General features: G+C 46.0%; 2 protein-coding genes across 3 annotated transcripts in view; both read right to left on the reverse strand.

Moving 5' to 3' along the window:
• Positions 1-1,338: 1,338 nt before the first annotated feature.
• fbxo38 (F-box protein 38) lies at positions 1,339-17,300 on the reverse strand. Its single transcript, XM_036548731.1, has 21 exons — positions 16,916-17,300; positions 15,910-16,142; positions 15,029-15,162; positions 14,666-14,829; positions 14,047-14,212; positions 13,456-13,731; positions 12,979-13,072; positions 12,279-12,409; positions 11,841-12,011; positions 11,292-11,434; positions 10,703-10,904; positions 9,022-9,159; positions 8,707-8,877; positions 7,817-8,413; positions 6,835-6,935; positions 6,631-6,733; positions 5,690-5,856; positions 5,120-5,265; positions 4,354-4,457; positions 3,895-4,008; positions 1,339-3,345 (listed from the first exon to the last, which is right to left on the reverse strand). Exons 2-21 carry the CDS (start codon positions 16,038-16,040, stop codon positions 3,167-3,169), a joined length of 3,432 nt encoding a protein of 1,143 aa, XP_036404624.1. The 5' UTR covers positions 16,041-16,142; positions 16,916-17,300; the 3' UTR covers positions 1,339-3,166.
• A 1,487-nt stretch (positions 17,301-18,787) lies between these two features.
• fgfrl1b (fibroblast growth factor receptor like 1b) overlaps positions 18,788-26,269 on the reverse strand; it is a 29,350-nt gene continuing 21,868 nt past the window's right edge. For both annotated transcript variants that reach the window (XM_036547852.1, XM_036547851.1), the window contains exons 4-7: positions 22,144-22,230; positions 21,436-21,714; positions 20,857-21,210; positions 18,788-20,620 (exon numbers count right to left, since the gene is read on the reverse strand). In XM_036547852.1, coding sequence (XP_036403745.1) covers positions 20,229-20,620; positions 20,857-21,210; positions 21,436-21,714; positions 22,144-22,230 — 1,112 coding nt within the window. In that variant the 3' untranslated portion in view covers positions 18,788-20,228. The remainder of the gene's footprint in view (positions 20,621-20,856; positions 21,211-21,435; positions 21,715-22,143; positions 22,231-26,269) is intronic.

Consider the following 26,269-nt stretch of genomic DNA (forward strand, 5'->3'; position numbering starts at 1 on the left):
AACTAATTCCATTCATCTCTGAGCATTTCACAACATTTCATTTTATTGAAAAAACAGATCTAAATTTGACATTTAACATGTTTGGTTTGCCCTGTACTATAGGTGCCCAACTAAATCTGAATTTTCATATGAAGGGACAAATTTTGAATGCATACATCAATATATCAAAACTAAGAGTAAACTAGATCAAGTTCTCCATAATAGAGTATCTTTATTTCTATAATTTCTTCATGGAAAAAGACTACATAATGTAGAAAGAAAATGAGATACATTGGAAAGGCAGGTATTCCTTTTTATACACTTGGACCACGTCAGATTAATACAAAACATCTCCGCTTATTTGGTATAACAAAGGAAAGCAATGCAAATCAAATCCAATACCAACAGTGGTCCACTTCCGCTAACATGTCAGAGAACTTGGCAAATGTCCCCCATCTAGACAAGCTGCAGGTTCAAGCACTCATGTTCAGGATCCCAGGACAAAGCGAGGGCTATTCTTCTCTGACCACAAATCTCTTCCTCTTCCTGCTTAGACAATGTAAGATGACAAACGGTCGTAAACTGTACTTGGACCGATTCGGCGTCGGGGGGAGAGAGAGCGTAAACACCATGACAAGACTTACTCCAGCACAGCCACTTAGACCGGCACTCTGTGACAGGTGAGCTCTAATGAATAAAGTGCCTGACTCATTTAGAGCTATTTATAGTTTGTTTTTTTCACAGCTGAAAATTTGATTCTACACAGGGACATCAGGAGTGATTCGGTTGAGCGCACGTATAGCCACAGCCGGCCTCCTTCTGGGGACACGTCCGTCTCTGCACAGGCCGCTTCTTCAAGTAGGTTTCTGCGGGCAGAGCTTCACGACCCCTCCGAGGAGCTGACGTTAAAACAGAGAAGCGTATTTATAGGTAGCTTTAGCCAGTTATGGCCATCTACAATACCCATGCTTTCCTCTCGCCCCCTCTGCATACCGCCAAGTTACAGCTGGAAAAATTTCTGAAATTCCATTCGCTGTCCTAAACATTCTGCCATCGGCTCATTAGCTCTGCGGCTGCTCTCCTTCTCTCAGGCTTCTCCGTGAAGAAAAAGCGCATCTGGTTCAAGCCTATGGCGATTCACATCCGAGACAGAACACATTCACACCAAGGAGAAAGGCCATATTGAGAAGTACTGATCTGTTCAGTGGATGACTCACAAAGAACAACTCAAACACAATGCAGTTACCAACTTGATTAATTTCTCCCTTTTATTATGTGAAATAGTTATTTTTTTTAATATAAACATATAAAACAAATCTTGGAAGATCCTTTAAATACAGCATATCTGTACATGGGTTTTGTACACAGATTTTTGCAGTGCTTAGCGTGGCTATAGGTTCAATCCGCAAGCGTTTTAGCTTGGCATCGGAAGGGGGGCAGAGGGTAGAAGGAGTCACCCGGAAAAGGTAGAAATCAGAGCAGCAAGAATGGGGGTAACACACTTTAATGGCTTTCAAACTCTAAAAACAGCGCCCTTCATTTTTTTTTCTCTCTCTATAGAAGACTTAAGGAACAGTTCTTTCACAGTTTGTTTACTCAGCTTCACGCGTGCGTAGTTTAAGACAAAAACGTATGTTCACTTGCATACGCTAACACTTCCTGTTGAGTGCTCTGTGTGAACTCAGCATCCAGAACTGGTCGAATTGCGACTGGGGGAGGGGAATTATGGATCCATTAACACTTTAAATGCTACCAGATACAATTTTCTCCATCTCCGTCAGTGTTTCAGTACAAGAGAAATACGGTGAAATAAATAAATACAACAGAAATGCAAGTGCGCTTCCTCGTTTCCTCTGAAAATGATAAAACACATGGGGGAGTCCGCACTGCACAGTCTATTAATAGCCAAAGGTAATGTGTGTGCCTGAAAGTCTTCTAGAGATGAGGAGGAGATTCGCCCTGGAACGTAACCAGTCGTGCTCTTGACTCAAAGCAGTGCCTCTTTCAGTCTCCTGAAATGTGGGTTCAATTAAGGGGCAGAGAATTTTAAAATGTGTCCGTGTAAAAGATGCCTTGTGCTGGAGGGCATTTTTTTTGTTCTTCCAGATGCATGAGGGGGATAATCATAGAAATGAGCAAGAAATCCAATGACAACAAATTTCTTTGATGCTACAGAGTCTTTCTGAAGGCTAAGGGGTAGCTTATGGTTTTGCTCAGCCTGGCACTACTGAAAATATTGGGAAGCGCACCACGGTTCAAATCCCACAAATCTAACCCACCCCCATTGACAACACTACAAGAACAGAAGTGTGAAGAGAGACTAAAATATGGAACCCACCTTAAAACAAAGTCAAAATAATAATAAAAAAATACTGATGCAAAAACTGAAAAGAAGTTCATCACAAACAAATCTAAGGGCACTTCTAGAATCTAGCTTTGCAAGCAGGTGCTCTCCTAAAGCTTGTGTCTCTGAGCACCGGAGGTAGGAAGCAAGGAAAAAACTCTCAAAAATGAACACTCTCCATGGCAGTATTAAACTCTCAAACATACAAGTAAAAGGGAAAACCCTTTTGAGGAAAAAAAAAAAAGAAATGAAAACAAGAACTAGTGCTGCTCTTTCGATTCTCTTGACATCCAATGTAGACCATCTTGAGTGCTGTCCTCAAGAAAGTTTCTTTTTTTTTATTTTGCACACATGGTTTCTCCAATGAATAAATGAGCACTTCCCTGTGTGCTGCCAAACAGGTGAATCTGCAGGCCAGAAAAATGACTCTCAGATCCCACCCTGACAACACTGTCTTTGTTGCCAATTTATGGCAAGACCCTTCAATGTCATTATGCCAACCAAATGCCTGTCGGGTAGGACAGCAAAACGTGTTCACAAACAGGGAGCTCCGTGCAGCCATTTGCCATAGATAGAAACCACACTAACAAAAAAATGAAAAACAAAAGACCCTACAGCAATGGCTGTTGAATGTATACAGTGGGCAGCCTTTTTCCCTTGATAAGGTAACATTAACAAAACAAAAGCAAGGCCACTCAATCTGCCCCAGTACCCTCTGTCGCCATTTTTAAAAGTCAAGGACGGGTCTCCCCACTGGGTGCAGCGGTTGTGGGTGGGGCCTGGGTTGGGGTGGGTTAGGGCTTCCCCTTTCCCTTCCTTCCCCCTCTCTGCCTGCAGGAGGCGCTAGATGTAGTCATCCTCCACGGGCTCGCCACGCACATCACAGTAATGAATGAAGATGGCCACCACGCGCTGGAACACTCCTCGCCGGGTCTGCCGCCGCTCTGAGATCTCCTCCCCGATGGTCTCCATGCAGATGTCTGCCGACAGCTGGCCCTTCCGCCGGGGGGCATAGATGGTGGCTGCAGATGACACAAAAACACAAAAGAGTTTTTTTTTTTTTTTACTTTACATGTATTTACTGAAAATTCCTCTTTATAACAACCGTGCACCTTCCTATCCTCTGTGCCCCTTTACCACGGCAGAGCTGAGACCTGCCTGGCTCATTTAGCACATGTTCCTACACCTTTGACAGCAGACAAGTTCATGCAATCATTCTAATGCAGGCAGAAGCCAATGTTTGGTATGATGTCATGAGCTGCAGCCCTGGTGATGGGAAATAGAGAAGAAACTGCGCTGCTCTGGTTCAGCTGGCTTTAGCTTCAGTTTGTCCCAGCCAACCCGTTTCAGAGAGACACCAAATAACGCATTACTCAGCAGTATGGAAAATGCAAAAATGACTTGAACTAAGAACAGGCAAAAGCGTGCCTCTCTACAATATATAGAATACGCATATTTAGACTTCTGGTGAGGGTAGCAGTGACAGAATAGACAAGAGTATTCCGAGCACCGTGGGCTGGCCGCCCACTCAGGGAGCAGGGCTTCCTTCCCACAGTGCTTTGCACACTCACTGCTCTCGTCGTCTTCAAAGTCGTAGCGCGCGTAGCCGTTGGGCTCGGCCGTGCGAAGGGTGCGCAGCCACGGGAAGTCCGTGATCATAGAATAAGGGGCGCCGTCTACCACCCCTGAGGGAGCGCGTGTAGAGATACAGGAGGGAGAGGAAGGGAGAGGGAGGGGAAGAGAGGGGGAGAGGCAGGCAGAAAAAAGGAAGTGGGGAGGGTGAATGACTGGTAAAAATATTCACTAACTGCCTGTAAAGATACTTTTCAGTCTCAGTTATCAGTCTTACACAATTCCTAATTAATTAGCAAACCTTTTCTTAATCAGATGAATTTCCATCTTAATTCCGGGACCTTCAGGCAGGGTAACAGAAATCAAAATGGCAGTCTTAAGACCTAGTCAAGAGCGGGTCACAAGCATAACCGGAAGTGTGCAGTAAAGCCCATGGACTGCACGCCGTAGCCTCTTACCCTCTAAGGTGTAGATGTCCCGGCCCCAGGGATAACTGGTGTACTTCTTGACGTCCTCTTCCGTCCGAGTCGCCTCAGGAAAGAACTCGTACTTGATGAGCTCCCTGTTCATTGTAAAATGAAAGCCTTTGTTAATGACCACCCTGGGGGACTCATTTTTTTGAAAGAGGAAGGAAATTTTTATGCATTCTGAGGCAGGATTACTGATAAACCTCCCAATAACATCCTTACTGTGTAAAGCATAATATTAATTTGTGTGCTGGTACATCTGGATAATAAATGGGGAGAGAAGGCAGCACCATCTGCTGGCAACTGTGGCGTTTACATTTGCGACAACTGGTGTGAAACTACACCATCTACTGGATAACGTGATGACCTAGAGAGAAACAGAAAATCATCTATATTCTCTGACCCTAAGACATTTTCTCAAAGCAAAATCCTGTCCTCCTTCTCACAAAGAATCAGGTAAATGGATTGACCACTGCGTATGGAGACTGCACTGCTATGGTCTTAGTGCAGGAACACTCCGCAGGACTGAAGTCCACTTTCTTTGAGCAGAGAGCCGTTCACCAGTTTCTGCAGTTCTGCTCCTTTGACAAGGAAGTCTGTTTGTGTGATGTAGCCATTGTACAGAGTAAGAATTCACCCATGAACTAGCTGAGCATATCATTTACAAGCTTTAATAGCTGCCATAGCTGTGACAAAGATGGCAGCCACTGACAGGACTGTGGTCTGGGCAGAGCGGGCGACGGGCGCTGTCACTGACTGGCTGATGTTGGCGATGGTGTCCATCCAGCTGCGGACGCGCACTTTGTTCCTGACGTTGGGGGGGTTGCTGAACTCGTGGATGATGCCGATGTGGTAGGGGTACGGTCCGCAGAAGATCTTCCTCTCCAGGGCCAGGGAGTCCACCTGGAGGACAGGACAGTATGGGCACCTGAGAACACACACTCGCCCTTATTTTCCTACTGTGGCTGCAAAACAACCTGAACCCTTACCTCGATGGTAAGATTCAACATGGTCTCCAAATAAAGTCACCTAAACTCCAGGACAGGAGTTAAGAGGGGGATGCACACAGCCAAATTACTACCCAGCTCAGGTTTCAGTCCGACTCCCCTGAGATGTTATTTTTTGGAAATATGTACACAGCGCACAGAGCACGGACATTAAAATGAGAATCAAGAATTTAATTAGCCTACTGCTAATGCATATTCACGAGCACTTGCCTCTACCCATTAGGTTCAACATCACAGGGACAGAATGCTGAGTATAAAGCACAGAGTGTGACAGCTCGGTCACCGGGATACGGTCACCGGGATACGGTCGCGGGGCAGACCTGCTGCATGGGGCGCATGTAGATGATGCGGTTCCTCTCAGGGGGCATCCGCAGGATCTGGTCCAGCACCTGCTCCATGTCCAGCTTCTTGCACTGGGCATAGTCGAAGCGGTTCACGATGGGAGCGCTCTCCACCTTCAGGTGCTTCAGCACCCGGCAGCGGGTTGCTGGGTAACAGGAAGGGACAGGATAGGATAGGATATTGTTTGATCCAGATCTGTTTACATTTACTCTTTTCACCGAGACCACAAGGCATTTGCTAAAATCAGCATCCTCCACTGGATACCCACAGGTTTCTACTATTCATTTAAAAATGGGTCTTGATCACATAATTGGTGCCACTGATAGAATAGGAACATCAATAGCCTTTTGATCCAAATGCCAGTCATCTGCTGATTGGGAGGCACCTCTCAAAGCCCTGTTCAGTTTATAAAAAACACTCGTTTCAAGCACAGGCTAAACTGTACGGCCCATTGCTGGCCGTGTCAGCACCAGGGGCCCACATAGGTGGAACACAATGATGTTGTTCCGCCAGGAATACAGCGGTGGGGGTCAACCAGGGTTTGTCCACCCCTTTGCTCACCAGCGATCCTCCATGGTCAATCACGTAAACATGGCGTGCCTGTATAAATCTGTACACGAGATGTCTGCCTCTGACTCATGTCTGCGCAAGCTTGGCGCGGCGACTGTGGTGTGTAAAGAAGCGGCAGTGACATCACGTGTCTCAGAGGAGAGAATGTTTTTGTCTGTAGCCTCCCGGCTTGCAGCGATGGGCAGCATTTCTATGACACAATCAGGCATTCCAAATTGGCTGAAAATTGGGGAAAAAAAGCATTGAGAATTCCGCCTTAGGACAGCGGATTTCCCAGACCAGGAGCAGGTACGGCCAGCTTAAACTGAGCGTTAAAGCATAGCACACTAACTGCTGAGAAACCACCTACCATGAACAAACATCATCTTGGGGCAGTCTTTCAGCACCAGGTCGGTTATCCCACAGTTGGTGAGGGTGATGCCCACCAGGTTTTTGGACTTCAGTGTCAGCACCTACAACACCACGACAGCATTTAAAAAAAAAATCCTTACTTTTCTGGGCCAAAAACGTAAAGACTCCAATGACCTGGAAAGGGGGATGCGTGTGAACCGACCTGCACGTGGTCATCCTCCGTCACCGGGTCGCTGGTGCTGGTGGACTTGTCAGCCGTGCGCTTCCTCTTCACTGTGGCGCGAGGCTTTGGTTTGGACAGTTCTGCGTGAGAAAGCACAATGTTGTTCTCACGAGAATGAGTCACCGGAATACATCACACAGCCAGATCCACGGCGATAATGTCTCCGTTTGCTAATTGTTGACAAAGGCAGCTGGTGAAAATCTACCGAGCAAAAGGCTCAGGGATCTCAATATGGAACCTATTATTGCATCACTCTGCACAAACTGTTTGCCCAAAGAAAACAATGAAGTTAACAACTGAATTAATAGCCTTGGCAGAGTCTCTGCAGTTTGAATGGCTGTGTAATGCACATTGAGTTTTTCTGAAAACTTCTTGGAGTCAAAAGTCATTTTCACCAATGACATAGTGAAACTACAGATAAAAGCGTGCGTTTTTATATTGATTTCTTAATGTTAAGTACATAAAAAACGTTTCCCAGTTCAAGATCGTAATCCATTTTGAAAATCTGGTAAAATTTAAGGAAGGTAAACACTGGCCAACCTTGGAGCAACAAACTCCTGCCTGAAAGAGAGCACGCTGGACAGGCCTACAGAACCTAGCACTCCCTACGGAGAGAGAATTAAAGTGAGGCAATCTAGGGAATGACATCATGCCTGTCGTTAAAACAACTTCCATGTTAAGCTTGCGATTTCCCGCTGGCAGAATGTCAAGTCACATTCTTTCATTCTGCAAACTGAGCAATAACAGGAAAAAAACCCGGACAGCTCGCGTGTGGCTAGTACTACAGTTCTGCACAAACAAAGACACCACTACACAGGGCCCGTCCACAGTCTGATCTAGGGGCCTGATGATTGCCGTGCATGAACAGGGTCCCTGTTTGGAGTTAGTGAGGCTGCTGCCAGCACTGTCCGGGACAGGAGCTCTCGAGTGGCAGTATAGAGTGGGGACGGCCTGGTCCTACCTGACTCGGAGACCAGGGGCACGCTGGAGAGTCTGCTGCGGGCGCGAGTGACGGGCCGGCGGGGGAAACCGTCCCTGCAAGCCCTGTCCTGAGGCTCCTCCTGCCCACCGGCGCTCCCGGTGCCGTGCGGCTCCGACGCCCCCCGTGTCCTGGGCGGGGCCTCAGAGGCCGCCCCCCTCGCCTGTGACCCCTCCCCCCGGGCCGTGTCCGCCTGGTTGTGCCCCTGTTCCCGGGGGCTGTCCCCTGCCCCCGCCGCCGCGGCGACGCTGGCTGGGTGCTGAGCCCCGCCTCGAGTCCGCCCCTCCGGGCTGGGGCGAGCCCTGCTGCAGGTGCAGCGTGTCCTCACCGTCCCCTCGCCCCCCACGGCCCCTCCTGCCCCGTCCTCCTGATTGGCCGAGTCCTCCCTCCAGCGTATGGAGCACACGCAGCCCCCCGTAGTGCAGCCCGGGTCCCGGGCCCCGCGTCCCCCTCTGTCGGGCGTCTCGGTGGCGGCCTTCATGTCTGCTTTGATCTGCTCGCTGGTGACCTGGCAGCCCTTCTCACAGCTGGGCTCCTGGAGAGGTGCTCCTCGTCTTCGCAGCGGCGTCTTCCCTTTACCTGCAAACGCAGCAGGTCACACACAACCGGCTCACTTCCAGGCAGGCCCTATAGCTGTGACAACACCTAACACAAAATATTTCTACAACATTGCTACAATGTATAGTTGTAGACACTATAGCCACTAGGTATTTGCTAGGACACAACTGTTTCTTCCAAATATTCAGCAGTGATGTCTGTTCATATAAAATTCATGTCATTTGACAATTGTTCCCAGCAGCCATGCTGTAGTTATGCTGTAGGCAATGTGTTAACAGATGTGTCATATCTGTGCAGCAGGTTTAAGGACTCACTGCTTTGCCTGCCTGGCTCCTCTGCAGGGGCCATCTTCTCACTGGGCCCCTGGTATGTGAGCCCGGGGGGGGCCAGACCCATGGCCCTATCAGGGTCCTCCTCGTCCTCACTGTCCGAGTCAGACACCACCACAGGCTGCTTCTTCACCGCACACTGCACTCCACTGGGGCCTGGGAGGGGAGAGGAGCGAGAGAAGGGAGAGGTGAAAGATGTCAGGAATGTGAGAGGAAAAGTGAGTGTGAGAGGGAGGTGTGGAGTTTTTGTGTGGCTCTGAGAGCGCTGTCTGGCGAGACTCGGGACCCAGCATTACTGACCTGCTTGCTCCTCGTCCGCTTCCAGGGAGGGGTTGACCGGCTGACTGGGTCCCGGAGGCTCCTCTTCCGGGCTGGCCGCCACAGCCGCTGGCTCCACCTCCATGTTCTCCTGCACCACCTCGTCCACATCATTGAGCTCTGCAGTGGAACAACAGAGCTCCTCACATTTCAAGCAGCGCCGAAGAGTGGAAAATACAAAAATAGCAGCTTTCAAGCATCTAGCAGAGAGTGAGTCATAAATACCTTTCAGGGCTGAGATGTACTCTTAAAACAGGAAAAGGTAAGGAGTTCTCATGAAAACTACTTAGGAACAGACTGTCTTGGAAATGACTGTAGTGGTTCACAAACGAGAACATCATGTTCGCAGTTTTCACCAAAGGAAAAAGGAATAATGTATTTGAGCAGTACATTGATGGGGAGCTAATCAAAGGGTAATGACAACACCAGATAGTGCTCATTAGCACCATTTCATCAAAGATGCTCAGAGAAAAAGTTCAAAAAGACATTCCGAGCCCAGGTCTATGGCTTCTCTGGTGTGAACAGAAATGTCCCATTTTGATTTGCAGAGTACATGTACCACACACACTCTTGTTGGTACCTTGAGAGTGAAGAAAGACAGCACTACAGTGCATAGCTTATGTTAAAACGTTTATCCAACTCATTAGATTTATTCCTGGCCCAAGCTTATAAGGGTGATGTTCCCTTATAACAGTTTTCCTCTGCCAACTTAGCTGGGAGCACACTCTGCACCTAGTTTCAGTAAGATCCACTTCTTTATAGGAACTTAAACTGAACAGTCAAATTAACAGGCAAATAAGCAATTACTGCACTTCCTATTATACAGTAAAAACATTATCGCAGCTGCTATAATTCATTAAGCTCAATGTGTTAAATATGCATTCAACATCTGAGCTATGCTCATCCATTTAATAGATTAATATGAAAGTGTACACTTCACACTCTGCTGAATGCATTACTTTAAACTGAGTAATATCACACTGAATTCAGTGTTTTAGCTGTATTCTATACTTGAGTGGTTCTGAATATATCAGCATCATCATTGACAATTGCCTTAAATTTCAGCTACGACAGCACAGTAAACTGGAGATAGAACAACAATAGGCATATTTCTCAGGTCAATCTGCACTGCATCGTCCCTGACTGGCACATCATTATTAAACGTACGGTAATAAAGGTCTCAGCAGCACATTTTTGGCATGTATGGGGATACTCACCCTATGCTCAACTGGAATAAACCTTTCAATGTGTATTCATTACGACCATGTGGTTTTGCAAGCAACCACGTATTGCACAGTGTCAGAAATCTTCAGTGAAGTGCTCTCATGACTTCAATGAATTTCACTCAAGGTTGTTCAGATAAATATATTGAATATACTTTCAAATGCAAAGCCTGAGGAAAGAGTTCTTTTCATTAATTTAACACCATTCTTGTGATCTCTACAATGACTGACATCTTCAAAAAGGAGCCAAGGTTTACCAAGTTCTGAGTAGCTCTAAACTGCAAACTGAATGCAATTGTAGTTACATTCAGAAGAGACTAGAATCCGGCCAATAGAAATGAACTGCTGTTTGCTGCTGAGGTCGCTTGGTAACATACACATATAAAACGAATGAGTGAAAAGCAGAATTATGTGAGTGGAAAGGATTGTGGGTTCCGTACCCTGGCCATGGTTCTGCTGCTGTGGGACCGCTCCCACGGCCTCCCCGTTCTCGTTGTTGGGTGGCGGGATGTTGGCGTTGTTGTTTTGGTGGTTATTGTTGTTGTTATTGTTGTCGTTGTCGTTGTTGGAGTTCTGGTTGCTGACGAGGGCAGAGGAGACCCCGATCCCTGTGCCGGCGCTTAGCCCCACACGAGCGCACCCCTACAGGAGACAGCAGTCACTCACGCCATCCACAGGTGACCCAAACACCTATCCTAAGATATAGCGGGAGCCATATGCTGACTGAGAAGCCATGAAAGGGCAAACGTTTCCACCATCCTCAGCTTTTATTGGTTTAAACTAACCAGGGCTTCATAAAGCCTCACTTTGTCTTTCACTATGTATCAAAAACCTAATCCTGTTTCTTTAGGGCTGCAATCTACAGAAGAGCTCGAAATTTACTGAGGCAACACAGGTTAAATACCATGCTCAAGGTACAATGCCATGTATTCAAACCTGTGCCTTCCAGAATACACATACAATTTCCAAATCATTGTATGACAAAACAGGTCATAAGATCCCGCAGGTCATTTAACGCAGGCGGCTGACCTTGGGCGGCTCACGGAACATCTGATCCAGGGAGATGAACTCCAGGCTGGGCAGCATCTCGATGAACTGGCTGAAGGACTCTAGCTTGATGGCGTGGCAGCGCACCAGCGTGAGGTCCACCAGCCGGCTCCAGCGCGAGTTATCTGGGGAGACAGCAGAGTCACACACTCACCATTCACGCTCGCATTCCTCACAAATCTGGAAATCAAGCACAGGGTGTGTTCCGATAATTAAGAGCTCACAACAGTATAAATTCTGATATATTTACATTTTACATAAACATTTTAAATAAGAAATATGTACATTTTTAAAATCTTTTATCCCCTTCCACAGCGTGGGCTTCTGAGTTCTATCACGCCGACACAACACTTTCAACTGCAGCCAAAGTGACTCACAGCAGAAGAGCTGGCATCCTTGTGGAAAATCTCTTACTGAGAGTACAGATGATGCAACTTCAGTCATAACCAGCCCATAGACATACACCAAATGACTCAGAAACTAAACAAAGGCCGAACCAGAATCAGAGGGCAGGGCATGGAGGTCATCTACCTGTGATCCAGTTGTGAGGATTGTGGAGGTGCGGGCAATTGTAGATGACCAGATACTTGATGGAGGAGAACACTTCATTGACAGCTTTCATTCCAATGTCTGTGATGATCCCGGGATTCTCAATCACATCGGCCAAGCCGTACTTCACGAGCTCCGAATGGCTCATTTTACCTGGAGGGGAGCCAGCATCATTCAGCCTATGCCTTCTCATACGTAACATGCCGCATACCGCATAACTTCATTCGCTCAGCCAAACGGCACAGACGTGTGCTACGCTAAACAGTCGGAGGTTTTCCTTAATGGAAGTAGTCATGTGAGGTTCCTGTCTCGTGGCTACAAACACAATCAGCACCAATGCCACTTGAGCAGTGGCTAACGCCTTAGCCATGATCGCACACTGTATACATCTCATGGAGGTGACAGAGGATGAACACTCACATTGCAACAAGAACTCATCCACATATCCAAGGTGCAAAGTCTCAAACTGTGGAAACTCCAGCTCAGCCATCTTCAGTGCAGAGAACACCCCGTCTTTGGTAAGGGAAGGCTGGATTCGAACTTCATGCAGCCTGAAAGACAACAGGCACCAACAGCTGAAATCCCAACCTTTAAGATATGCGGCATCGTTCAGGCTTCTGTTGAATCTAACTTCTACATTCTTACATGGAATTTAAAAATGTAAATGTTGTTTTTGTTTCTTATACTACATTTTGTTCAATTTTGTGACTGCAAAACTCATAATGCTGTAAGAAAAAGGAAAAAAGCAACAATTAAAGCATACTGTGGTTCAGCTGAATAGATGCTTCAGTCCCGTTGCGCTTCAAATTTCATAACAGACAGTGAGCACTGTATCTGTGAAACAAGCCAGGAGTGTGGGTTGGAATTTTAGGTGGAAAAAGCCAATTCTGGGATGAACAGGGACCCATGGATTGTCAAACACTCCCACACAACCTCACAGAGAAAATACAGCCTGGACGGGAACCCACTCAGCCAGAATTATCTCACAGATGGTTCTGGGTACAAAATGTAACAGCACAGTATCATCAGAGCTGCCACTGTGAGAATATGAGCAATCATCCCAGCCGTGCTGACCCGACCAACGCAAACCAGATCGAGGCTAAACAAGGGCTCCCCTTACCTGCGGGCTGCAGTAATGATGAGGTAGCCCAGGTCGACTTCAAGTGCATTCTTACAGGCACCGAACACGATAGTGTGCAAATTGCGAAATCCCCCTTGAACACAGAGAGCAGAGTTAGGGCAAGCAGGAAGATATGAATGATAAACTGTTTGCCCAAGTCCTTTTACCAGTCAATATGAACATACTGATGAGATTCTATCAGTGATAAAAACATGACCCTACACTTACTCACTTCCTAGTGTGAGAACACTGCCCCCACATTTTTGCATCATTTCAAGGTAAGGACCACACAGATTAAATAACGACAGATCAGAGTTCTCACAATTTTGGCCATCCTTTCCACTATCATTAGCCAGGGACTCATGTCACACTATACACCACCGGGAGGGAGTGGCATGTCTTGACTTGGACAGTGCTCGCATCCAAATCCATTGGTGTGTGTGTGTGTGGGGGGAGGGGGGGGGGGGGGACGCTCACCTGACCTCCAGCTGTCCTCCACCACGTGCTGGATGAGCCCCCCGAGGAAGGGCACCCTGACCAGCTCCAGCTGCTCCAGGTTGCGGGCGGAGGCCAGGCCCGTCACCAGGGGGACGTACTTGAGGGAGTTGGTGGGCCCAGCGCAGTTCCTCATGACAAAGGTGCGCAAGCTGACGCACAGGAAGTCCTTGAAAGGCTGGGGCTTGGTGAGACGCACCCACTTCAGGTAGAGGTGCCTCAGCATGGACACGCACGGGATCTCTGGCACGTTGACCCCTGATCACGGGAGAGGGGGAGTGAGGCTGACCAAGGCTTCCCATTATTACATCATTACATCAGTGTCATTTAGCAGACCCTCTTATCCAAAGAAAATTACATAGGTTACAGTTTCACATATTGTCCATATATACAGCTGGATATCTACTGAGGCAATTACGGGTTAAGTACCCTGCCCAAGGGTACAGCAGCAGTGCCCCAGTGGGAATCAAACCAGCAACCTTTTGGTTACAAGTCCTGCTCCTTTACCATTATACTACACTGCCATTACATCTGGATTTAAAAGAGCGGGAGGTGCTGGGTTTTGGCTCCTACCTACGAGGTGCAGAGTCTGGATTTTGGCTGCGACGGGAATGGTGAGCTTGTTTTCTGGGGGGATGGGGAAAGCCCCGTTGCGGTTGCGGAACTTTCCCAGGATGTGGACCTGAGGCATGTAGTTCCAGATGGCCTCCACCAGCTCTAAGTGAGACGTCTCCACACCCTGGGGAGGACATTTTTAGGCGTTACATTTCAGTGCACAAATTAATTCACAAATGGCTGCACTCAATTTTTTCATATATCTTTACATCTCAAGCCTTTAAGAGAGATGAAACGATACTCACCCAAGCAAACAACTAATTCACTTACGTTATTCAGGGTCCAGAGGGAATATACTTCATCATCTCTCAGAGTTAGGGTGCCCTGACTTGCACAGAACAGTACTACACATACTGTATACCAGGGTCAAGGGACTGGAATTGCCCTGAGTAAAGTTACAGATGCACCAGACTAACTGTCAGGGAATAACCAACTAAAACTAATTACAGGGACCTTGACAACCTATCAAAGAGAGAACATGAGCTAATCAGAAGTAGTGTGATAACCAGAGCCATTTTGGCTCTCCATAACCTCAACTGCATGGTTGCTGAAGTGATCTGTAGCTACAGCAACTCACCAGCAGATTGGGGCAGGCCTGAAGGGCCTCCAGGACCCCGGGGATGCTGAAGGCCTCGTAGCCCCGCACCCTGCGGCGCTCCAGATAGCGTGGGTGGAGCCCGTAAAGCTGCTCAAGATCCGGCATCTTCTTCAGCAGCATCAGGAAGCTGGAGTCTGTGAAGCCTGCAAAGCCACGCACCCAGCAACCCATTACACACGCATGACAATGCACTCTACTAAGCTGTCCACACTTACTGTACAGCAGAAGTAAAAATTAAAATGCCTATTCATTTATCCATCCGCTGTAATGAACTAAATCAGAGCAGCAATAAAGACACACCTGAAAGAGTACATGTGCCCACCTGACAGGACACGGTCTTACCTGAAGGCATGTACTCCCACCAGCGGCTGGCACACAGGTCCACCACCTTTACCACACGCAGGTACAGTGTCACCGCCTCACGCAGCTTTCGGGACAGGCACTCCATGCACATGATGTCCTGCATGGGCAGGTACCTGCGTGGGCAGAGACGGCACACTTACGGCCACACCAAAGACCATCCCCGGAAACAGGGACACCAACTACAAGGTTCCCCTGGAAGGCCCACAATCATGTGTACTGATTCAAGAGTGGGCCAAAAAAGGACATTTCTATGGCTGCTGTTAAATGGCTGTTTCCCACTCTGCAACATGGACTGTATATTTAAGTACAAACCCAGAGGCCCAGACCATTACGAAGCATGCAAACTTAACAGATATGCGCACTCTGCATTGTTTCACAGACAAACCTTCCTTAATCTCCAGGATGTATCAAATTCTCTAACTTTTCTAGTAATCCTTGCTAATGGAGACAGACAGTGAAAGAGCATAGAGTATAAATCTGATGTGGACAAAACGCAGCTCGTCAGAAACCAAGAGGAGGCCACCATTCCACTGCATACGAACAAAATGTTAGAAAATTGGAATAAAACAGCCCCAAGGATAGGAAGTGTTATGTGAAATATGTCATTTAAATAACGACAATTCAGCATCCACTTATATGACCTGAATGTTTACAGTATTATGATATTGTAAATCTCTTCAGAAGCTTATGGGTACGTCGTTTGTGTGGCCTTTCATGCATGGAGAAGCTCGTGGACACTGGAACTGAAGCAGGTCAGGACATGAATGGAACCCATCTCCTTCTACAGATCTGTGATCTGTGGAACATCTGTGATACGGGCCTCTGAGCCCCCCCCCGAGGGTAGCTGAAGTGGGACTGACCGGAATATGTGGCAGAGCACCTCATGAGAGAGCTCGTTGATGTAGTCTTTGGGCTCCTCCTGCCTGAGGGGGTCGGCCGGCCCCGCTGCTGCGCTCTGTGTCTTGCTAGACTTCCGGCGCGGACCCATCATATCCAGGGCAGTGAGAGATTCACCCAGGGAAGGCAACAGACTCACTCCCTTTCACGCAGGCCCTATTACTCAGGCATGCACTCGGACAAAGCGAGGTCACCTCTGCAGGAGAAAACGTTCAGAGTTAGCATGACTCTCAAGAGTCCTTTCACAAGCTCCACATGTGTGAAACACAGTTGCTAAGATTTGGCCTATTAGACCATTGTGTTGTATGTTTAACAGCAAAACGTCATCCAAACAAAACATGGGAACATGTGGGGGTCATACAAGTACCTAAGGAGGTAATAAAGGAGGTGTGACAAGCTATGTCTAGTACACTGCAATGCATAAACAATAATAAATAACACAGTAGATCCCTCCCATAATTACAATCTAAGAATATGATGTACCAAAACACCGGAGAACTGGAGGCTAACGTCTACCGGTGGGATGACGTTTTCCTATCGGTCACGTTACATGGCGTAATCATTTATTACTCTGTCACAACTTCTTGCACCTGTACTAGCTCAACTGTCTCATAACTAAGTTTACGTATTGAAACTATGCCAACCTCTATAGTGCCCTATCTAGCCAAAACAGTAGCATTTGCTGCAATGCATGTAGCTAGGTAACCCAGTAGCTAGCTAGTCATCTAAGGTACACCATGTATTATAATAATATGGTGGTACCTGGCTATCTGAGGCAGTAGGAAATGTCTTCCCTCAACAATTATGCTAAAAGATAATCATAAAAAACAGAAAACTGGCATTAAAACAGTAACAGATAGCCTGCTAGCTAGCTAAGTTTGCTAATCAGCCAGCGACATCATGCAAACGTCCGACAGCTTGCACAAACAACGGCACAAAAACAATGCAAAAACGCAAATCGGATTTCACCTTTGCTTTGGAGCTACTGTCAATTCGCGGAGAGGGTCGTTAGATGCATCTGTCTCTTGCAGAGTTCAGCACAGACTAGGCAGCTAGCTAGCTAGCTGTCTCTTTGTGGGTAGCTAGCTAGCACGTCAATTAGCTAGAGGAGACAGGCACTCTCAGCTAGCCAGCTACATCACCACCCCACAAGTGGAAGTTAGGCCTTTCAATAGCAAGATCTGGAACACCGTCTTTGATATCCAGTGTGGTTGTGTGGCTCGCCCTAAGGCTCAGGACATGAACTTGGCCCTTCAGCCCGGCTTCTGTGGGTTCAGTCCGACCAGAGCGGAGTGCGAAAGGGAGGAATACAATCCTGCCTTGATTCGCTCACAACCCTCCTGCTGCTGCTGTTTCAGAGACGTACTTCCGCCATGCGTTTTCTCCGCCCCTTACGTCACGTTGACCTCTGGAGGAGGCGGGGTTACAGAAAAAAAACATATTAAAATGACAAAAAAGTATAGTTCCAAATCATGTCTCAACCTGCTTGTCATCCTTTATATCTAATCAGAATTTCACTGACATTGGTAGATTCACATTTTCTTTTGTGTTTTTTTTTTTTAATTTTTTTTTATTTTTCATAGATTATTACAGTTATTAAAGTGGTGAATAAAAGCAACTCAGCGCTGGGTTACACGATCGTTTGTTTCACATCAGAGGAGCTGCCAGCCCCTGATTTTACCAGTATGTCCTATTTTGTCGTTCACCTGTGTGCCACCAGGTGGCGTCATTAGAATAATAAACACGGACTCATTCAGTGCGAGAACTTGAGACTTTCAACATATAAACTACAAAGGACTTTTGTTCCAGCCTCCTGTTTGTATCCCGTAAATTATTCGTTGTTTCCAAAATTCTCACATTTGAGAGTTTTTTTTTATACATGACAGATTTGTGTAATACAACACGCTAACTCTCCACCTGTGTATCAAAGTTTCAAGCTCTTTCTGTTCCAAGTAGCAATAACATTTTCAGATGTTCACATCTCCAGCGGCAAGCAAGTCTTTCGATGCAAGTAAAGGTGCCTGGAGTCGGTGATGAATTGCAGTCTGAATCTGCACTGAAAGCAAAATGTTCCACAAAGGGGAAATGGAGGAATTTGCCTTTTGCTCCCCTCTGCCCGCCTCTGTGTAAACCTACCCTTTATATTAATACCCATCAAATCCTATTGGGAATATTTATCTTCTGTCCTGGTGTTGAAAAGCACTACATGGTTTTCCCATGGAATTCCTGAGCATGTTAAAATAACAGTGGACCGAGGCCTTCTTAGGGAAAGTGCAGAGAAGTCAGCATAGACCAATGCAAGATCACACCCAAATAACATGGAAATGTTCCTCAGGAAATTCAGCAGTTCTTGGAATTCACCAGATCTCTACAGCTAAGGTCCGTTACTTCTCTTGCAGTAAAGTTGCTTTAAAAAGTAGAAGTTATAGTTAATATTTTTAACTTAATTAACTTGAGACAAAATAGATTAAATTGTTACTGTACATTATGTTGGTACAGTATATATTGTGGTGTGTATTTAATATAAGTACAAGTAAAAATCTTTACTATGATCTTTACTAAAAGCTTTACTATGAACTGTATACATATTTGCATTACCATTAACAGCTGATTTGATGTGGCGCTTAATTCAAGTCATTCACTGCTTCTTTTTGTCATTTTTACTGAAAACGTACTTCTTGCTTTCTTATGCATGATCTACTTTACAGATTATCAAACAGGAAATGGTGTAGTCAACAGGAAAAAAAGATTAAACAGAAAACAATGAAGAAAATCAACAGTTTTATTAGAAAAATATTTCTTATCTAATACTCATATGTGAGCACCAGAATAAGATTGCAGCATGCAATGTTTCTTTTTGGGTCTGTGCATGTCCATGAACCATTTGTAAGACAACAATCAAGAGTACATGGTCTTATACTCTCTTATTTACCAGATCTGCAGGTGCTGGGATTGAATCCCGGATATTCTGGATGAGGCGTTGCCGTTGCACCCTTGAGTAAGATACTTTACCTTAATTACTCCAGTAAAACAAACAGAAAACAGCATACAAATATAATGTGTTACAAAATGTGTATGATGTGCAGCTGTAAGATTTGCAATCTGTAATTGTAATTTGTAACATAGTAATTTTCCCTACATTAGTGTCCACTAAGAAAATGAATAATATTTAGTGTTGCTTATTTAATCAATGTAAATCACTTATATATCACTTGGTTGTCCTCAAGGACTGTAAATTTAATTTGATCTGGGATAGTTTTTACATAAAATAACAATAATAAAAAACCCCTTATGTCCAACAGCCCACTTTCTGGAAAATCAGATAACACATTGCTACTGAAGCAACAGATACAAAAATACAATACATGTCCTAAATATTAAAAAATACACACCTCGAAACATATGCAAGTTGTACATGTTTTCTACCTTTTTTATATAAGAACATGGCATTTTGTCACATAGGGGATACACATATTTGGTAATACTGCTTTTATCAAACAGAACTGGATACATAGAACAGAAAGTCTGTGGACATGAATAAAAATGCCCTTATCACTTTACCAATTCACTCACTCATCCATTTTCCCTGACAAATCTTGCAATCATTGCATAGTCTCTTCATGAAATAATATTATCCTTAATTAAAAAAAAACAAGCACCACAGTTTGTGTTGCTAATGTACCACTATACAAGACAAGGACAACACATTGTAAACAATATTGCTGGTAGAGTTCAGCAGATTTGTCACAGTTGAAGCTTCCAGTTTAGAAAAGCTTATATGGTATTTCTTATATTACTATCTGCTTTGGCCACACAAACAGGTTTTATACTTAAAGACATATATGTACATTTTAATTATACTAATATTTGGGAGGGGGAGGGGTGGTGTTGTCCCATACAGTTTAATCCCTTATAACACCCCGTTCATTCTTGTAGGTTGTCTCAGGTGACCAAAAACATTGACATGACTTACTAGCAAATACATGTGAGAATTCATCCCCAAACCTGAGTCTTTTCAAAGCACTTTGTCACTACCCACTAAAGCAGGTAGTGGGCACCTCAGTAATACTGTCCAAATCTGTCCCGGAGTGTGACCCCAGAGCTGTGTCAGTCATTGCTGTGGTGTGTCAACACTGCTCAGGGTAACCTTTTACCCCTGTGGTATTATGGGTATTGTAGTTTACATCAGCTAAAAACAATTCCCATGATTGCCCCTTGTTAAGAGTCCATTTAAGAGTCAGGGGAGCAGCAGTGGCTCAAAGACAAGGCCGCAGGGTGCTGGTTAGCACTGGTAGTGGAAGTGCTGGTGCTGGTGGACCTTGCCATCCATGTGTGCATGGGAGTGCGTGTGTGTGTGAGTGTGCACATCCGTGTAAACCTTGGAGTAGATCTTTTGTGGGCCATTCAGGGCAGGGGGTCCCATGCCCATCAGTCTTTGGCTAGGGAAATCAGGAGTGGCGCTGCTGGGGTTGGTAATGTCCTTGTTGGGGGCATGGTGTTCCCAGGGAGGTAGGGCGCGGGCGGGCAGGGCGCTGTGCCGGCGACGACTGTGACACAGCCAGAGTACGATGGTGCCAACGATAAGGAGGGCAGCAGCTGGGATGCCTATGATCAGGGGCCAGGGCAGTCCAGAGCTCAGGTGGGGAGGTGTCACCGTCTTCTCCACATCAGGGTCTGACAAATCAACAGCAATGTTTTTTAGTGAGAAACATCATAACAGTTCCACGGTCATCAACAAAACTCAAAACAGTGCTATGGAACTTCACTAACAGATCATCCATTACAATGACACTGATTAAATAGATCAGACTTTATTGGTCATAAAAGAAGAAAAGTAAACAGCTATTTTAGCAACCCATAATATGAGAACCTAGGACCCTTCCCCAGCGTACTGGTGGCATGGCACCTACCTGGCAGCACAGTGAGATAGGCACTGCGGAAGCTGTAGCCCATGGTGTTGGCCCCCAGGCAGATATACATTCCAGCATCCTCATCCTGGGCCTTGACGATGGCCAGCTTGTTGAGGTAAGAACCGTCGGGCCGCGACCACACGTCCCCCGTGGGCAGCACCACGAAATGCTGACCGCCCACCTCCAGGGTTGAGTTGTATCGCCCCTCGGTGCCTGGGTCGACCCTCTTGAGCCACTGTATGACTGGCTTGACGTCGCTGTGCACCTTGCACTGGAAGGAGGTAGTCCCGCCAAACTCCACCGTGGTGTTGACCGGGTGGGTGCCCGTCAAGATAGGCTTAGAGTTGGTGCGCTCTGCAGTGACAGTAGATTAACGGTTAAACAGGACCAGAATATTAAACAGATTCCTTGTTAACACCAACAGCAACAATATTTTCAAGAAAGTTTCCAGTAGACTTTCCAATAGATTTTCAATTCAATTGTCTACTTCTAATTCAAATTCTCTGATCTTCACCAGTTAGCATCCATGTGAGAGCACCTGAATAAAAAAAAAAATGCTTGAGAGACGACAAGCCTTACCAATGACGTCCACCTTGTACGTGGCGTTGATGTGCCCGGCAGGATTGGAGACGTGGCAGGTGTATTTGGCACTGTCCTGGGGCTGCAGGTTCTTGAGGGTGAGGGTCCACTGCGGGCGTTTACCCTGGCGTGGGGGCGGCAGGCGGGTCTGGTCCTTCCACCAGGTGATTACGGGTAATGGACTGCCGCTGGCCAGGCACTTGAGCCTCACCGAGCTGCCAACAGGCTGCTCTAGGACCCTCCGGCGCATCTTGGTGGGCTGGCTGAACCGTGGCTTCACTGACAGAACAAACGCACAATGCGAGTTATTCGTGAAGCATTTACATGCTCCTACATGCCGTTTCAACTGCAACTTCAAACATGTCACATATACTAAGTTGTTGTTGACCTCTTTTAATTCTGCAAACAGATGGTAAATTATGAAACATGTCAGTGCTTTATAAATACAGCTCAATGTGTTCATTGCTGTCTCATTTCACAATCCGGACGAAGTTAGGATTTTTACTGAATAGCACATTGGGCTCTATGCCACTGATAAATACTTGCTGATGTCCAAATAAAATCTACTTGTGTAATGCCTATTATGAGTGTGAAAATAAAAAGACAGTACACCTCTATCCTCCAGTGGACAAGACAAATGAAAAAAATATCTAGAAATAGGAAGATTCAGAAGAAAACAAGAAGTATAAGGCAAGAATGTTTCCTCACCCCAGGGCTGTCCGGAAGGGTTCTGCTGGGTCAGATCCGCATTGGGCTCCGCGGGGGGAGGCTTGCTCTGGGTCACAGCTGAGTCATCTGTGAGACAGACCATATTTACTGATTGTGAGTGAATGGCAACACCCGATCTCACACACACACACACGCACGTACGCACGCACACACGCACAAACGCACGCACACACGCACGCACGCACGCACACGCACACGCACACGCACTCAGCCGGAAACACACAGGAAGAGGGGCCGTATGACTGACGCAAGCCACCTGGGCGCTCCCAAGAAGTAGGGCTGTATGCAGCTGGAGAGACAGGCAATGACGGTTGCTAGCCAAGTAGCCCATGCATCAAGTAAAGATACACAGAGTGAAACTCTAACTCACAACTTTGATCCTCCTAAAATTGAAATGCTATATAACGCAGATATACAATGGGATAGCTAATGCTCCCGTAAGGCAAGTATTGTATGCAATGTTATTGCTCTTCAGAATCACAAGATGGCACTATGAAATAAGTCAGACATCCTTCAGTTACTGTCAAGTATGTCCCTGTATATTTATTGTTTTTGTGATGTCAGTCACCTGATAATGACAACGTACTCACGTCTGAACGTTGCACGAAGGCATCATTTATTTGTGGGGCTTTGAGGCTATGCGGGGGTCCGCCACGCAGAAAATGAATGCTAATGCCAGGAGATCAGTGGAGTGTGAGGCGTGTAAACGAGTTGTGTTTTTATTTCAAGCGTATTAGGTTTTACGGCTCTATGGGAGCCGTAACTAGCTAACACTGGTATTATTCTAACTGGGTTTTGCTAGGGGGTGGACAAACACTGTCGATATTGTTGCTTCTCTCAAGTTTCCACACTGTTTAAAACAAGACGCTGTGTTGACTTAACCCTGAGCAGGAAACCAATTAACTGCCTTTAACCTAAACGGCACAGACGGAGCTGAGAGCCCTGCTTTATTTGGGCTGGCTCTCTGGCACGGCGCGCAGGAATGCACAGAGAACCCTTTCTAACCCTCCTCGAGAGTCCGCCGCTGACCACGCTCAACACGCCAACATCGCTGTCTTTACAGAAACAGCCCCTCTTATTCCAGGTAGCTCCAAGTCAACAGCCCCTGTGTCAACAGTGCGCTACGCACGCAAAAAATGACTCTCACATGTGAGAACTTTCTTTAAATAATAATAAAAATAATAGTAACAACTGCTTCATTACTCACTACAGCCTTTACGCCCACTCCACAGTCCATCTGTCATCATGAATAGTTAATGGAGCATTCTTATTCAAGACAAACCATTTCATTTGTTCCTTTGTTATCCCTATTTAAAAAACTAAAGCCTGTGCAAGCTGTAGATAAACGTGTTCATACTGGCAACGTACATATTTCTGAATAATGCTAAATCTAAAGAAAAAACATGAACCAATATTGATATTGGGTATGCTGAATGGTAGAACACTTGGAAAAAAGCCACTGTAAGTAAAATTGTTTTATGGATCCAACATTTTGGTCACCATTTTTTTTTATCTCAGTTAAAATTCTGAAGCCAGTCTTTTTTCTAAGACACAGATGAGAAACCTACTGTATAATGACAATTCTCTTGTTTCCAAAGTATACAGTCACTCCCTAAACTACACTGACCTAACTGGTGGAGACCAATATGAAGTTTAACTACAGAGCAGAATGATGAAATTAAGCAATGGCTTCATTCTCTTGGCATTTACACTACATTTTTCATTCACTTCAGCATATAACAAACTTACAGTGTAAAGATAAATACGAACACATGCCTTATTAGCCTGCTCAAGGTAAAGAGGGCACTGTAATTGGTTCAAAAACAATCCCGATCTCCTTGTTGTCATACAGATATTTCATACATGGGCTCCTATTTTAATAGAGTGCGGCTCCATGTTTTAGTCTTTGCTAAATTCAAAGGGAAAATAAATGTGCAACCAAAAATTCATTCCAAGATAACAGAATAAAGATATAAACAATGAAAAATTAATTGGACATTCCAAACTTAAGTCCTTGCTTTGATGGATGAGGGTAAACTAAGCTCTGTTCACAGTCCTATAGTTTTATTTTCATACAAATTAGATTAGAAACAAAAATTACAATCATCTCAGGACAAATTCCAATTCATTGGGAATAATCTGTTCTGAATGACAGTATGTAGAGACATCTGGTTTCAAATGCAGGTTTACTGCACTGCACTGTTCTTAAGAAGTAGGAACAACTAAAAGAACAATTCACTTATATTGCAAAAAAAAACGACCAACAAATAAAACCAACATCCAGATAAACCTGCATAATCCCACATTGAATTTTCTCTTTAAAAGATTCAGTTGTTCAGAGATGAATCACATTGTACAGAGACGACTCATATAAAGGAAATACACTCTACTACATCTTAGATCCACACATTTACCCGTACGCCTTAAACTGACAGCTAACTATTTTTAGTTTCAAACACATGCACAGTTGTCTCCCTGAAATCAGTTTGTCTACCAGTTTTATCACAGGAACCACGGTCCCAGCCTCCTAAACATTAGTTTCGCAGAATTACCCTTTTAACCTCCCCTCTGAAAATATATGTGATTCCATACAATAAGAATGCAGTAAAGACTGGCCAGCCTCCACAGTCGACTGCGGTCCCCGTGACACCCCAGCCATGGCTTTCTGAGCCACGGCTTCTTGCCGCACCACTTAACTAAGCACCCAGAGCTTTTAGATCTCCAAACCTAATGGCCTGTTGGCTTTCCCGCAGAGTAATGATAACCAGCATGGGCAGATGTGGTGAGCGCCCATTGCTGGCAGCCTTACACTGCTGGTGCATTGGCAGTGCTGAAGGCTATGGGATGCAACAACATTCTCACCATCTGGCAGCTCCAACCTCAACAGGTGTGGCTGGCGGGTCAGCTGCGAGTGTAAAAGTGAACTCGGTGTGATGCCACAGCATGGTCGCTGTTGTCTTAAGGCTCCGGCGGCCCGGTCCCCTTGCTTTGGGAGCGAGCGGTGCACCTTTGTCTGGGTTAATCCCTGCGTTCTCAGTCAGTGCATTACTGCGGGGGGACACGCCCTAGGCTTGAACAGAGGGATTGAGGGAGATGAGAGCCGAAAGCCGGGAGGAGTGTTTGGCTAGCCGCGGCCCCATTGTTACCGTTGGCTCAGGGATCTGGGGAACAAAGCCTTGCAGCACCCTTTCCTTTGGCATGCTGGGAGGGGGGCCTGTGTGCAGCTATTCAGCTGCAGCGAGGTGGAATTATGGGAGCATTACCGGGTCTAAAGGGGGATCTTAACTAGCTCTCATTCCTTGCTTCTCTGAGCTGGCAGTTGCAGATGTTTTCTCAGTATCCCAACAGGTGTAGAATCAGGCAGAGGTTTTTCACTCCTGCAATGCTTTGAGGCAGGAGCGGCAACAGAGTTCCAGACACCGCGTTGTAACAGAGCACGCATTACACATTCAAACACTGCAGGCGTGCCTAGCAATAACAAGCAAGATTTCGCCTCTCACTGTATGCATGTTTGTAGTAGAAAGAAACCCCACCTTCACAAAATATCAGCTTCAAAGCTCTGGAGATAAAACATATGGCCAGACGGTCCACTGCAGCAAGGCAAAGAGGTTTCACCTCTTAAGTAGCACAGAATATGTCAAGAAAAAACAGGGATGTACCATCACCATGGTATGATCTGGTTAACCGTGTTTTTATCTGCCCTGTTTTTTTCCACAGCACAAACTCAGAGGCGAGATGACAGGTCAGAGTGCCAGCCGATAGACGTGAGGCGTTTCTGTCCACAGAACCCCAAGTTCGCAGTGAAATTGGCCCCACAGCTGGAAAAGGTAGGAAAATAGAAGGCAGGTAGTGCTGAGAGGACCGCCCCCCTTTACCTCTCACTCGAGCCAACAGAGATCGTCTCTGAGAGGGGGGAAACAGGGGGTTCGGGGCAGAGGGCCGAAGGCAGAGAGCAGCTCCTATTACACACCCTCTTCATGTAGAGACGCCATTTATAAGGCAGCATATTATTTTTTCCAGCTAAAAGAAGTTGAAAGGGCTTCCCCTCAAAAAGTCTCATTCTCCATTCATACCTGTACAAACACACATGCCACTGCGCATGTCA

Source organism: Megalops cyprinoides, chromosome 16, assembly GCF_013368585.1.
Source record: "Megalops cyprinoides isolate fMegCyp1 chromosome 16, fMegCyp1.pri, whole genome shotgun sequence".
Taxonomy (NCBI): Eukaryota; Metazoa; Chordata; class Actinopteri; order Elopiformes; family Megalopidae; genus Megalops; species Megalops cyprinoides.

Coding starts and splice junctions, on each gene's coding strand:
- fbxo38 (XM_036548731.1), bottom strand. CDS start 16,040: ATGATGGGTCCGCGCCGGAAGTCTAGCAAGACACAGAGCGCAGCAGCG. Junction 13,732..14,046: donor CCAGACTCTGCACCTCGTAG/GTAGGAGCCAAA, acceptor TCCCGTGATCAG/GGGTCAACGTGCCAGAGATC. Junction 6,936..7,816: donor GCCCCTGGTCTCCGAGTCAG/GTAGGACCAGGC, acceptor TTTCTCACGCAG/AACTGTCCAAACCAAAGCCT.